Source organism: Corylus avellana, chromosome 1 (assembly GCF_965113065.1).
Source record: "Corylus avellana chromosome 1, dhCorAvel1.hap1.2, whole genome shotgun sequence".
Taxonomy (NCBI): Eukaryota; Viridiplantae; Streptophyta; class Magnoliopsida; order Fagales; family Betulaceae; genus Corylus; species Corylus avellana.
This window is the reverse complement of record NC_142490.1, coordinates 8,365,126-8,380,166: the sequence shown is the minus strand read 5'-3', so window position 1 is coordinate 8,380,166 and position 15,041 is coordinate 8,365,126. Positions and strand designations below refer to the sequence as shown.

Sequence of the window (15,041 nt, the reverse complement as noted above, 5' to 3'; positions counted from 1 at the left end):
ATAAATCAACCATTAGATTTGTAGACTTACGTAAATTCCATACAAGTTAATGGTGAACCCAACAAATCTAATAGTTAATCTATTATTTTATAAAAAAATATAAGTTAAATATAAAAAACTTATTAATTCATAGCATTTCTCATCATTTTATAAGAATTTTCTGAACCCATTGTCTCTCGTTTATTTATTTGTCATAAAAAAAAAAAAAAAAAAAAAAAAAAAAAATTAAAAAATTAAGGATTTTCTTGTGTCTGCATGCCGACAGTCCTTAATTAACGATGCTTTTTGTCGGAGGAGGACAGGTGGAAGGCTGTGGGCAGTGGATCCAAATTAACACTGATTTTAGGGTTTCATATTATTATTATTATTATTATTATTATTATTATTATTATTAAGCACAAATTAATTTTGGTCAAAAACCCATTCATTATCTGGAACCATCTAAAGCTGTTTTCTTCGGTTGTCGGACTCCCAACAACTTAACGCTCCCTCCCTCTCACCTTTTTGAGGACCACTTAACCGAAAGCAACTCAAAAAGATGTTTTTGCGTTGACACCCTCCAAATGGCTCACGCTTAAATAAATTAAAACACATGCCCACAATCTTCCTAACACATCCATTTTTCAAAATGAGATTGACACCACCTATATTTAGATTCCTCCTTTTCCCTTTTTCTTTCTACTTGCCCTCCAAGTAGCAAGTTGCTTTTTTGTGTTTGACGGGATAACGATTCGCGATAATTATCTGTTCGAATGAGAAATGATGCATGTATTTTTAAGCGTTTATTTCTTGACGTGACAATGGAAATTATTATTGAATTTTGGACAGATTAATATGTATGTTTCACGTCAATGGTTATTTTTTATTGTCACGTTTTAGAGTAAGCACTTGAGAGAACATGAATTTTTGTGTTCGAATTGCTAGCATTTGGAACAGATAACGTAAGAGAGATTCTATATGAGACCCATCTGTCCAAATAAATGTTTGGCTGCCTCATGACCAAGTAATTCTAGAAGGCCTACTTATGTCTTATTGAGAATGATGTGGCTATTAAAATCATCATTGGACTTGTGATTGATCATTATTAAATTTTAATTAAAAAATGATTTTAATAGTCACATCATTCTAATAGAACACAAGTATGCCTTCTAGAATTACTCATCATGACCACATACGGGATAAATAATTATGGGTGAAAGGACGGTTACGGTTAATGGTTATTGGCTAAAACTATTAACTGTAACCGCCTAGGCGATTAACCGGCGGTTAGCGGCTACGATAATACGGTAATACCCTACTACATATGAGTATTATACATTTTCTTATATATTTAAACACAAAAACCGCTAACCACATTGCCCTAGGTGGTTAGAGATTTTTTCTAACCGCTTTCAAAAGCGATTAGTGGGTGGTTAATAACCGTCCGCTATTATTCGGACATATAATTACCGTAAATTCCAATACCATATATATATATATGACATCTCATACTACTTGCTCAAACTACAATTAATTCCGACATATAATCCCAATACCAAAATTTTAAATGTCATTTTAAGAAAAAAAGAAAAGAAAAGAAAAAGAAATAGTTATAGACCACCCCAATTATCCACCGATGGAAGCAGTTGGCCTCAAATAATTCGATTCTGCAAATGATAGTTACCTACTGTCATGTCAAGTGTCAATTATATGTTTCATTTCAATTAAAATATTCAACATCAAATGAACCACACATTACAAGTAGCTCCTGAAATTGATAAGTCCTCAAATATCGAATCTAATATCTATACACATAAAGGAGAGAGAGAAACAAACAGAGACTTATTTTACATGGGAAAGTTTTTATAGGATTTTCAAAATCATGAAAACTGGTATGGATATTAAATTATTAATACGAGTATGCTAAGCCAAGTTTTTGACTTATCTTTGTTAATTACTTAATATATTTATGCTCACGCTATATTAACCATCCACATTAAAATAAAGGATGGCTTGACAAGTGATACAAGCAATGAGGGAATTAGCTAATATATTTATGCTCACACTATATATAATATATACATTGTCTTTTTGAACGGACTAGATACAAGACCAACAATCCAACGTTTGGAAACACCGGCAAGACCCGGTTGAAAAGGGCTTAGTCACGGTGAGCGGAGGCGGCGGTGCAAAAGAGGGTCAAAGGAGGAAGACGACTAAATGGAAAAAGAAACCAGTGTCTCTAATTCTGTAATTATGTGAAAGAGGAACTGAACAGAGGGTTCATTCAAAATTACATTGTTCTTTTTGTTTAAACTACGATGATGACCTGTTATGCTAATGTGTCATTACATGGTAAGCAAACATGTTCAGACACTAAGTAGACATGTTGATTGTGCTCTTGCGGAATGTGTCGATATTAAATTGGGTATTGCTGGAATAGTTTTTGGGTGAATGAGGCAAACTAGAGAGATGAAATCCCGCAAAATGAATAAGAATTCAACAAAAGAGCTTGTCAGGTGTGTCGACAGGAAATAGCTCCGATGCCTAAATCAATAGACTTTATAGATAATAATAAGTTAATAACCACTCAAGTTACAAAGAGTTGCTCCCTTTTATAGGTGCATGTTGCAGTTGGTTCCGATTGTTGTCATCGATCGTGACTCTTGAATTCTCGGGCATTAGTGCTACCCTAGAATTTCAAAGAGTGGCTTTTAACTAGCAATCGTGGCCTTGGATAATTGTGGAGAATCCTCGGCAACGTTAACCCTCAGCTGATAGTTGACTTGAATGGCACGTGTGAATAGGCTTGGTTGTTGGGCTTTTCTTTGATGTGAGATAACCGTTTGATTCCAAGACTAGCCCATTACCCAACAGGTTTATTACGTGACATGAAAATTTAAAAAATTAACGAATTGAAGAGATTAAATTGGCAAAATTTAAACATCAAGAAGTGCTTTGCTAAAAAATAATACCTCATAGATCGATCTAAAACATTTTTCCTACAAAGTACAATTGTTTAAGACCAAAAAAGAAAAAGAGAAAAAAAGGGGGATATGTTTGTCTCTCTAGTATAGCATGAATCACATGATTCATGTTGTTGCCAAAAAAAACAGTCTCACTAGTTGTCATCATTATTTGCTTTTTCAAAAGTATTAGGCATCCTCAACTCTAAAATTAGTGCGAAATCTATGCAAATTTGTCTATTTCATTTCTCAAACTTCAACCTCTTTTTTTTTCTTTTTTTTTGTTCCCCTGATTGAGGGGTCAAAGTTCAACTTTTATACTGTAGCAATATTGAAGGAGAATGATGGAATAACGAGTCAGCGCATCAATTTGCTAAACCGCCGTCCAAGTAAGTTCGTATCAATTCAACTGCTTTATTTAAATAATAATAATAATAATAATAAAAAACTGCTTTATTTAAAAAATAAATAAAAGAATAATAAAACAGCTTTATTTATTCTTAATCCACAATTGAGAAATGTAATGTGGTGCCGACACTTTTAAAGGTTGGTGATGACAGGAACAAGGGAGACCCTACAAGTCCAGTCTCTCAGCCGCTCATTACCGCTCATTGATCCCAATCACTTTTAGCAAGTAGGCCAAATATCATAATCTCACCCGTATAATCCAAAACAATTCCATATGGTCAATTTCAAATAGGTTAGCTACCTGATGTAGACTAGACAACTCAAGCCAAACAATTATAGTAACCTGTGTTAGACTGCGTTCGGCACCGTAATTTCGCAGACAAAACTAGCGGTTGGTTTTCAACGAGATTGCGGCACCGTAATTTCGCAGACAAAACTAGCGGTTGGTTTTCAACGAGATTGTAGAAAGGCCAAACTGAGAGTTGCACGTTTTGAATTCGCAAACTCGAAAGAACCTTTATACACTAAAAAAGCAAGAGATAATACGAAAGAAAACAAAAATCAATGTACTTTTGCTCATCTATACACGCCTAAGATGGACTAAAAGTTGCCCAGGATGATGATCAATACAGGTAATGTGTACAAATATTTGAACTCTTTTACAGGTAACAAAGCTGGGATTGGTGTGTACAGCAGGAGATGAAAAGAGGATATCTACAAAGGGATTTATTTCATCAAGTAGTGTGCGATATTGATGCGAATTTACTGAGCTTCTCAAGGATGGCATTAGCCTTCCTCTTGGCCCTGGAAGTCCCGGTTTGTGCAAGCCCATAGAGTGTGTCATTGGCATTTTCTTCTTCCCTAAGCTCCCTCCATTTAGTCCGATCATTAATGCAGATGGTATACAGAATGGCAACACAATTCTCCTTGTTGCGTTCGCAAGTGCTCTTCCGAATGATACCGAGCAAGCACGGAAGGGCACCAAGCTCGCCCATTTCCTCGACCGCCTTTTGGTGGCCGGAAAGGATTGCAAGTATGGTCAGCAATTCATCAACCAGTATGCCATCCATGATCTTTTTCAGAATAACTTTGACTGCGCCTTCACGGACCGCCCTCCCTTTATTCTCATGGACAATGCATAAGTTGAATATCGCTGAAGCAACATCCCTCATGGCTAATGGATGCCCCTCATCTAAAAGGTCAATCAGAGGTTTGAGAGCACCAGATTTTCCAATAATGAGCTTGTTGGTATCAAGGGCCGATAATGTGAAGAGGGCTGCAGCAGCATTGCTCCTTGTCTGAATGGTTCCAGATTTTAAAGATTCAATAAGCAGTGGTATGGCCACTGGATTCTCTGCGACTAATCTCTTATTATTATCATGAATTGAAATGTTCAAAACTGTTGTGATCAAATCCTCCTGAAGGTCAGGAGGAGTGTCAGGCCTGCCTGGTGAGAGTGGATTGAGCAATTGAGTAATGGCATTGGTGGACTCACCAAACAGGCCCCGAAATGATGGCATTCTCTTCGTTAGACGCCGAACCTCTTTTGCAGCTTCTTTCTGATCAGAAAGGGATCGGGACATCTTGTCGAGCAGTGAGTTCAAAGAGTCTCGGTCTGCATCGGTCACTACCTCCTCATCAATATTCTGTACAGGCTTTGGAACATCAATTCCATGCTCCTTGCACCATTGGGAAATCATCTCTCTGACCAATAGATTAGAAGTGAGAACTGTATGGGAGAGAACTTGTTGGGTTTGAGGACATGTCCGGTGGCCTTCATTCAGCCACCTCTGGATGAATGGACGATCATAAGTCTGCAGATCAACACAAGTATTAAATGCACTAAAATCAGTTGTATAATGCAGATCAATAAGAAGGGAAAAGTATAAGAAATGGAAAAAACATAAGGAAAAAGATGGACTGTACAAAGATGATATTGATTTTGAAGCAGAAATAATTGGTGCTTGTTGGTAACAAAGTCATTGTATGTTATGAATGAATGAGAACAGATTCCTAATTCTACTTTTTGAGATAAGGTTTTGGTATCCAAAATTGGATCATCTTTCGCAGTATGTCACATTTCAATAACTTTGCCTACTGGCATTGTTAACATGGAGACTGTGACCTTATTCGATATCATTGTTCACTCAATTCATAAAATTCCACTTCCACCAAAATTTGGAATTCAAACCATCTACAGTTTCTTTTTGACTTTTTTTTTTTTTTTTTTTTTGATGAATACCCAAACCATCTAGACTTCTTGACCCAAAAGAAGAAGGAATTATCTGAAGGAAAGCTTGTCATAAATTCTGAAGATCAGAACAATCATATCAAATACCAAAAATGAGTGAAAAAAATGACATTCTTGGATGAAGTTCAAGCAAGAAACTGAGATGAAAGCATCAAATGAAGACAAAAGTGATAACTGGAGATTTATACAGAAGATGGTAGTAGATCTTTGGATTTATCTTGATGGGTGTATATCAATTTATCTTCAGAAATTGGAATCACCTTCAGTTTTCCTCTCAAAATAATGAAGAGGAAGTAAACTCCCATAAAACAATTCCGAAATGAAGGCAAGTATTTTGAATTCCACAGAATTAAACTCCTAAAACAAATTCAGGTCTGGGCAAAGCCACAGATCTTTCAAAATCAAGCAGAATTTCTCCAATCTACAATTCTTGAAACTGCCAAATCCCAAAAACACAAGAAGCCAGAGGCTGAATCAAAACTCAAATGTATATATATTTTAAAAAAAAAAGAAGACTTGAAATCCATCGCCATCGCAGAACAGAACATTCAATACTAGTATACTTGAAAAAAAAAAAAAAAAAAAGGTCTCAAAATGTAAACAAAAAAAAATCTTGCACTCACGTCCAAATTGAGCAAAACCCACCAAAATTCCCACAACAACAGACGTAAATGCAACTTCAAACTAGAAAGAGAGAGAGAGAGAAGCAACCAACCTGTCCAGTGGCCAAAACAACAGGGTCCCTCATGAGCTCTCTTGAAATGGGGCATCTGAATTCTTGAGGAACAGCCAAACCATCATCCAATCTCAAAGAGAGAGAGCTGTTCAATTTCAAGTCCTTCAAAGACGACAAGGTTCTGATGGCCTTGTCTGCCGTCTCAACCTTATAGTCATCTTCATCCACAATCGCCTTCACCAGTCTCTGCAACTCCTTTTTCAGCTCCGTAGCCTTGGCCGCCACGGCTCTATCAGTCTTCGCCATTTCCAGAAAATTCAAAAAAGAAAAGAAAGAGGAAAATCTTGGGTGGGAATTAGATTAAGGAAACCCAGAGGAGATTCACAATTCTGGGCATCTTGCTTGCTTTCTTTCTCTCTTGCTTTGGATTTTTTTCCGTCTTTCTTTTCTTTCAACGAGAGAATGAAACCGAAACAGATTTTTATGAGAAGGAACTTTGCGATGTTGTCGTATGCACCTGTAGCGCCAGTAGGCTGTTAACCCTTCATTAATTATTATTTTTCATTTAAAATTAACGAAATATGTATGAAAAGTATAAAATTATTGGTATAAATTATATTTTTAATGTTGATCCATTTTTATTAAAAAAAAAAAATTAAGGATAGGTGGTACCACTACGCGAACATTATGTAATAATTGTAAGATAAAAATATAATATATAACCGTTAAAGCAAATTTTTGGACAATTGTACTGGTGACGGGTCACTTGCGAAATTAAAAAAAAAAATAATAATAATCACTATGAAATATCAATCCCATTCGTCTGTATCCTAAGAAAACTTAATAAATACTGTGGGAAAGGAAAGAATGAGCATAATCTATAGGTGAGGTGTACCCCTTTTTATAGTTTGAGTCTCTTGTCTAATATGGTAATTTAGAGTGAGTTTGAGATTGTGATTTTACAATAATAATCTGTGTTTTAAAAATAAATCACAAAGTATTTGGCATTGTTATTTAAAAAACGTATAAACTAAAATTGGAAACAAAAAATTTGGTGATTTCTATAAGCATGCTATGAGGTGTTATTTGAAAATGCGCAAAATTAAAGCAAAATTACGATTTCGCATAAAAAATATTTGGAACAATAATTACCAAATTTCCGAGTTTAAATGAAAAAGATTTCAAAAATACCCACCTAAAATAGGTTAGAAACCTCTCTTCTTCATTGTACGTCCGTTTGAAGTCTGTCTAAAAAAAACACAAAAACAAAAACAAAAACAAACACTAAAAAAAAAAAAAAGGCATACATATTACTTGTTTCTATATTGTTTTTGTTTTTTTTTTTTTAAAACGGAAATCTGAGGATTTTATTGATTAAAGATCATTAATATTAAAGCTCTTACAGCACAAAGCATAAAGTTTTACAAAAATCATAGCCACATGCTATGATGTTATAGATACTAACAAAATTTTTTACAATCAGGTGTTATCTATGACTTCAATCTTCCGCTAACTCATGTACAAATATAATTAAAGAGTAGATCTAAGACATGAATAGCCCAATTTACTAACAAAATTTATTTGAATCGGCCGTGAGAAATAACCCTTCACACCTAATTATTCATTCTCACTCATGAGGGCGGATCTAGAGAAAAAAAACTTTTTATTCAAAACAAAAACACAAACAAACAACCAGCAAGCAGTAGAAGCGGTTGGGGAAGAGATGAACGGCACAATACGGTGGAAGGCAAGATACCATTGCTTAGAGCACTAGCACATTTTCCCTTTGATCTTTCTTAAGTTTAGGAAATAAAACTACTTTTTGTTTTCCTATTCAAATATACTTTACAATAACTTCCATATACCATTAAAATATTATTTCTTTACAAAATAAAAGTTTCATATCTACCATCTAATTTTTTACAAAATTTCAACACAGTTTCCAATAAAAGGCAAAAAGATGAAAATAGGAGACACAGATAAATATTTATATTAAAATAATATTTATGAAAGCTCTTTAAGTTTCTTATTACACATTGGCTGTAGCATTTCCAATGTTTAGGAAAGCAATAAGAAAGCGGATGTATGTGACTTTTTGTGGGTATTTTTTTTTTTTTTTTTTTTGAGATTTTTGCTATATATAGGGAAGAGAATGAGTTATATGGTTTATGTTGCTGAGAATGAGTTATATGGTTTCTATTTTTGCTAGTGCTCTTATATAAACAACTCAAAGTTAATGTCAAATTATAAGTCATATTTTTGTTTGCAAATATGTTAAAATTGAGGCTTATATACAATGTTAGTTATTTTACTGTTATAAACAAATGTCCTTATTAGTAATTTGACCATGAAACTGCAATTATATGCTAAAGTTATCCAAACATTTAATTAATAGAAAAAATATTTTTTAACATGTTTTACCAAACGCATCTATGGTTTTAAAAAGTATCGATTTCAGAAAAACAATTTTTAAAATCATACTTAATAAAACCACAATTCCAAAGAGACCCTTACATACCAATGAAATGTGAGTCTCGTCGTACTAATGACCATGAGGGTGTATATTTTTCATGTGGAGAAGATTTTAAGAGTTATTGATTTATTTTCCTTAGATGGCCTTATTATCTTTTATGTAGAGGCAAATTGAATGGAGTAACCCTATAATTTATATCTCTAACAATAGCGTTGTAAATTATTTTTTTTTATCTATAACTATTTTATAATGTTAATGCGTCACTTCCTATTAACAAGTTGATTGGAAAATGATATTCTTGCTCAAAGTACAAAGCCACCCACCAATTTACATTTATCTCCCTGGGCTTGCCTGTTTATGAAAGTGAGTATTTTTTTTTTTTTTTTTGGTAAGATATGAAAGTGAGATTTATGTACGCTAACAACACCAACTGACGAATATTTATGAGACTGTACTAGCCAGTAGCCAATATAGTTGGTGGTGGATAAGGGTATGAGGGCTCCAGTGCAAATAAATAAAGTTGGGGGGTTGCATTTTAATTTCACATAAGGCTTAAAAAAGAAAAAGAAACTTGAAAAGGACTGAAAGACAAGAAGGGTAGTTTTGGGTTAGAAAATGGTGACATTTCTTTGGGCGGCGGTAATTTATTACTTTCTTTTTTAACCCGTGGAAATTGAAAAGCATCTTATTCTCAAGTACTGGTTGACTTCTTCACCCTAGGGATAAGAAACTTCTTGAAGAATTAGGCTGAACTTGAATTAGTGGGGCCCGTTTGGTAAAGAATTGGGTTATATACTAAATATTATTGAGGTTTCATTGCTTTATTGTTTCTCTCTTAGTGTTTAATTTTTATTGTAAGGAATCTATGTGGTTTCGATAATAGATCAAAATAATCTTTTTGTTAGTTGACTTAATGAAAATTCATGTGGACCAATTAAATGTTGACACGTGGTACCTACTTAAATTTTTTTTTTTTTTAAATAAAAAAATTTGGCCACCCCCTAGGCTCCATGGAGTGGCCCCTAATTTTTTTTGTTTTTATTTTTATTTTTTTTTTAAATACATTATTTTTTAATTTTTTTAAAATATTAAATATGCGTCACGTGTCAACATTTGATTGGTCCACGTGGATTTCCGTTAAGTCAACTAACGGTCAACTGGCAGAGAATTAATTTGGTCTATTATCAAAACCACAGAGACTTCCTGTGATAAAAATCAAATCATAAGGGGGAAAAAATAAAGCAACAAAACCACATTGGGTATTTAGTATTTAATCCTAAAGAATTTTGTCAATTTTTTTTGGCTTAATAATTTTTTTATTTTTTATTTTTTATTTTATTTTTTTACATGTCCATACAATAGGGGAGGGGGATTCAAATTAGTGATGTTTGCTTCATGAGGCGTGGTCCTCAACCGATTGAGGTATCATAGGTTTTAAAACCAGACAAATCTTGTACCTTACCTATTGGAAAAGATAAGATCAATACCTCCGTTAGTTTCCGTCAGTCTCAATTAACTAAATTCCATGTGTCACTCCCATAATATGCCACATGTCCTAAAAAATATATAAAAATAAAATAATAATAAATAAAAAACTAAACTTCAAAAAAAAAAAAAAAAAAAAAAGAAAAAGGTGAAATTTTTATGAGGTGGCCGGCCACCCCAATTTTGGCCTTAGGAATGGTTGAGCCACCCCCAAGGCCAAAATGGGGTAGCCGACCACCCCATAATTTTATTTTATTTTTTAAAACTCTTTTTGTTCTAGGTTTAGTTATTTTTTTATTTTTTTATTTTAGGACACGTGTGGCGATATTAATGGAGATGAAGTGGAATTCCATTAATTCGGACTAATGAAAACTAATTGAGGTATTGATTTTGTCTTTTCCCATAAATGAGGTACCAGATTTGTTTGGTTTTAAAACCTAAGAAGAAAAAATAAAAACGTTGAAACTGAGGTACCAAAAAAGTTATTAACCCATTTTTAAAATATTTTTTTTTTAGAAAATCCTTCTTAACTTTTATTGGTTTTAACATTTTCTCCGCATGTTTAAAACTTTCAATTAAGGGTATTCAACTTTTTATTTTTTTTCAATTATCATATTCCGTTAGGATTTTTTATTAAATTTTGTCAAATTCTCAAAATACTCATTTCTTTTATAAAATAAAAAATAAAAAATATTGCAAATATTTTTTTTATAAAAAATAAACACCTGAATTTTTACAAATTTTTATTTTATTTTTTCTAATAAAAAAATAATAGTATTTTGAAAATTTTGACAAGATTTAATGAAAAATCCTAATTGAAATTTGATACCTTGAACATTAGGGGTACTTTCAAAATGCGTTCAAGTTCGAGTTTTGTGAAGTTTCCCATTTTCTTTTTTTCAAATTCCTTATAAAAGTGATATTTTTTATATTTGGGTCCCGGCAATTTTGAATAGTTACTTTGGTTTGGATTTTTTTTTTTTGTTTTATTTTTTTGGGGCTAATTTGATAGGTTTGATTTGATTAATTTATATAAATTTATGTAGGTTTCGGCCAAAACTCAAAAAAAAAATCTAATTTCGCCCCTACACACCCGCCTAACACATAATGAAAAGGGGAATGTTACGTGTTCTTTTGGTGTACTCCTGATATTCACCTGGTGTTCTCCTTATCTTAAGTGAATGTTATTTTCTAAAAAAAACAAAAAAGAAACTAACCCTTATTTTTCTCACTCGATTTTTAGAAAATAATATTCACTTAAGACCAGAAGAGCATCTAGTATTTCTCTAATGAAAAGTGGGGAGAATCTTTCTTAATCTACAATATTTCCTCTTCTAACTTGAAAAAGAAGTACAAAATAAGAACAAAATTTAAAAGAATCGAAGATTATAAATTTACTGAAGAAAATGGATTATATCAGTAGCTCAGTAGCTGTAGCACTAATAATAGGATTAAAAAAAATTGTAGCTCCAATTTTTCATCTATACTTCATATTTTTGTGTGTGAATTGTTAGAATTGTTTTCATGGCATATTTTCTTTGTTTGACTGCTGAAATTCAAATCCCCGGTGGTATTTGAAATCGCTGATTTTTAGAGCTTTCTAAAATTATGGTTCGCTTGAATTTGTGATTTAAAAAAGTATGATTTTAAAATGTACGATTTGAAAATATGGTTTTGAAGAACACGGTTATGCAATTGGTAAAATCGCAGTTTGACATTTAAAATTGCAGTTTATCGTTTAAAATTGTACGTTTTCAAAAAAACACTACCTTATCTGTGATTTGAAAATGCAGATTTTCTACGTTTTCAAATCACAATTTTTTTTTTGAAAAATACAATCTTAAACAATCAATTTTCTTCGATTTGGTTTAAAATCATATTTTTTGTCTATAAAATCGCAATGTCAAACGCACCATAAACCTATATATTTAAACTTCTGATTTCTAAAGCAATGAAGACCCAATTATCAAAATTTTTTTTTCTTCTTTAATTGGGAGGTCATATTATTATTTTCTCTTATTGGGGGCCAATTTTTTTTATTATTATTATTATTTTTTTTTCCCTAGAGAATCATTAAATTTACCTAAAATTTGAGTACTATGATTTAATAAATGGTTCTGATGATGTTAGGATGATCATATATATATATATATTTTACATATTCACATAAGAGGGGAGAGTGAGAATTCAAACTAGTAACTTTCGCTTCATAAAGCATAGTCTTAACCGATTGAGCTACCCTTTAGGGACAGGATGATTAGATACTTGAACTTGCAGCAATTCCATCAAATCATATAATAAATAATTGGAACTTTCCCTACTGACAAACGAACAAGGAGGCTAATAAAGAAGCAAACCTTAAGCTTTTAAGATTTTTATGTATCAAAAGAAAAGTGGGCTCAAGCTCACAACAAACATAAACACAATTCATATAAATATGAATGTTTGATTATTATTTTCAAATTCTATGAATTTTTCCCTTCTTGATGATTATTCAAAATTTATAATAACTACGTGTGGAGCCATTTAACAGCTGGAAAAAGCTAGGGCACATTTAAGGATCATTTTTTTCTCTCAAAATTTCTTCAATCCTTTCATCAAAAAAAAAAAAAAAAAAGTCATTATTCAAGCTTCTAATTCTCTTTGTTTGATTAATTGAAAAATATGTCAATGTAGTCTCAATAAAATTATTCTCTACCATAATTTTTTAAAAAGTATTATGTTGGCTAGAGATGTGATTCGTCAGAATTTGTTACAGATCTAAAACTGATTGGGACAATAATATTTAAAGATATTATCTTGTAATAACCCAATAGGTTACTGGATGTGTCATAAATAGTGTTTGAGTTGTAGTGATTTCAAATTATATCTTTGACATTGTAGTAAGGGAACAATTTGTCCAATTTAATTGTTATATCAATGAAAATATATCGTTTAAAAAAATTCTCTTTGTTTGAATTTTCAAAGTTTTAATTGAAAAATTAGTCAATATAGTCTCAATAAAATTATTCTTTAGCCCATTTTTTTTTTTTTTTAGTATTATGTTGGGAATGAGGTAAATAGTCAAATGATGATGTATGTATTTGACATAGAGAATAACTTATATAGGGAGGTTGCACAAAAGTTACCTTTTGTGCCACCAATAAGAAGCTGACACATCAGTCAATTTCATTAGACTTATACTTAAATCAAAAACTCAACCTCACCAGATTACATTCTAATAAAATAAAAAATTAATTTTTTTTATTTAAAAAAAAAAAAACAGAATTGAAGGGGTGGCCGGTTGGCCACCCCTCCCCCACTTTGGGTGGCCGGCAGGGTATGGGGGTGGCCGCGCGGCCACTCCCATGGCCTGGGGTGGCTGGCCGCCACCCCATGGCCTATGGGGTGGCCGGCGAGACACCCCAGGCCATGGGAATGGCCGCGTGGCCACCCAAAGTGGGGGAGGGGTGGCCGCTTCAATTCTGTTTTTTTTTTTTTTTTTAAATAAAAAAAATTAATTTTTTATTTTATTAGAGTGTAATTTGGTGAGGTTGAGTTTTTGTTTTAAGTATAAGTCTAATGAAATTGACTGATGTGTCAGCTTCTTATTGGTGGCACAAAAGGTGACTTTTGTGCAACCTCCCTACATAAGTTATTATCTTTGAGGTAATAAATATTTTAAAAGTTAAAGGAATCTGGTACGTATGTTGTTGAAAATATCCTCATGTTTGGTTGGGTGGAGAGGTCCAATGAAAAAGAAAAATAAGTATTGAAAAAAGATAAAAGGAATCTTCTTCTTAAAGTGATGAATATATATATATATACACACACATATTTATATGTATGTATATATATGGTACAAAACATAGTTATAAAGACTTGAAATTGGATTCTTTAAGATTGTAGATAAGATTATAAGGTATAATATAAATAGTTTATTTAACAATAATTGTTTTTTTTTTTATGATTTATCACAAATACAATGTTGGTGAATTTAATTTGTAATATATATATATATATATATATATATATATATATATATAATCATTTTATCTAATTAAATGATAAAATCTTTAACAATAATTAAGCAATTAATAATTAGCATGGATTTTCAAAAAAGTAAATATCAATAAAGATATTTAGTTTATAAAGAGATATTCGAAAACTTAATGAATTAAACCTAACATAAAATCTAGCTTGATGATAAAATTGGGCTTGAATAAACAAAGCTTAAAGATTTAAGTACACGGCTTGATTGGATCTCTTTTGTCAACAAACAATACCAATGACTTAGAATTGAAAGAGCCTTGTTTCTTCTTATAAATATGCACACTCTTTCGGGCTCCCCCACTTTTTTCCTCTATTTTCAACTATTTTTGGTAACCCATCAAGTGCTCAACCCATTTAAGTTGAAAATAGAGGAAATAGAACTTGTCAAACGTTCATATTATTTTCACTTCCATCTGTATCTTCTCTAGGATGACTTGAATGCAATTTTGAATGAGATGAGGGGTTTTCTCTAATATCCGGATAGTTATACTTGAAAGGTATTTTTGTCTTTTCACTTTTTTAAGAGACAAAAAATACATTTCCACTATAACTAACCAGATATTCTCAGGAGAGAATCCTAATTCTTCCCTTCAAGTGGTATTTTTTTCTTTTCCCACTATATTAAGGGTCTGCTTTGAAAACGTGCAATTTTAAAATGCGAATTTGACCTTTAACATTACAATCTAAGCTTTAAAAATGCACCATCTTGTGTACAATTTGAAAACCCAGATTTTTTTTAAAGTTTCAAAAACTACAATTTTTGAAGAATGC

General features: G+C 32.2%; 1 protein-coding gene across 1 annotated transcript; it reads right to left on the bottom strand.

Annotated features, from left to right (window-relative positions):
* Window positions 1-3,900: 3,900 nt before the first annotated feature.
* LOC132170746 (U-box domain-containing protein 9) lies at window positions 3,901-6,743 on the bottom strand. Its single transcript, XM_059581833.1, has 2 exons — window positions 6,320-6,743; window positions 3,901-5,167 (listed from the first exon to the last, which is right to left on the bottom strand). The coding sequence occupies exons 1-2, from the start codon at window positions 6,584-6,586 to the stop codon at window positions 4,088-4,090; spliced, it is 1,347 nt and encodes a 448-aa protein (XP_059437816.1). The 5' UTR covers window positions 6,587-6,743; the 3' UTR covers window positions 3,901-4,087.
* Between the last annotated feature and the right edge of the window lie 8,298 nt (window positions 6,744-15,041).

Coding starts and splice junctions, on each gene's coding strand:
- LOC132170746 (XM_059581833.1), bottom strand. CDS start 6,586: ATGGCGAAGACTGATAGAGCCGTGGCGGCCAAGGCTACGGAGCTGAAA. Junction 5,168..6,319: donor TTGTTTTGGCCACTGGACAG/GTTGGTTGCTTC, acceptor GTTGATCTGCAG/ACTTATGATCGTCCATTCAT.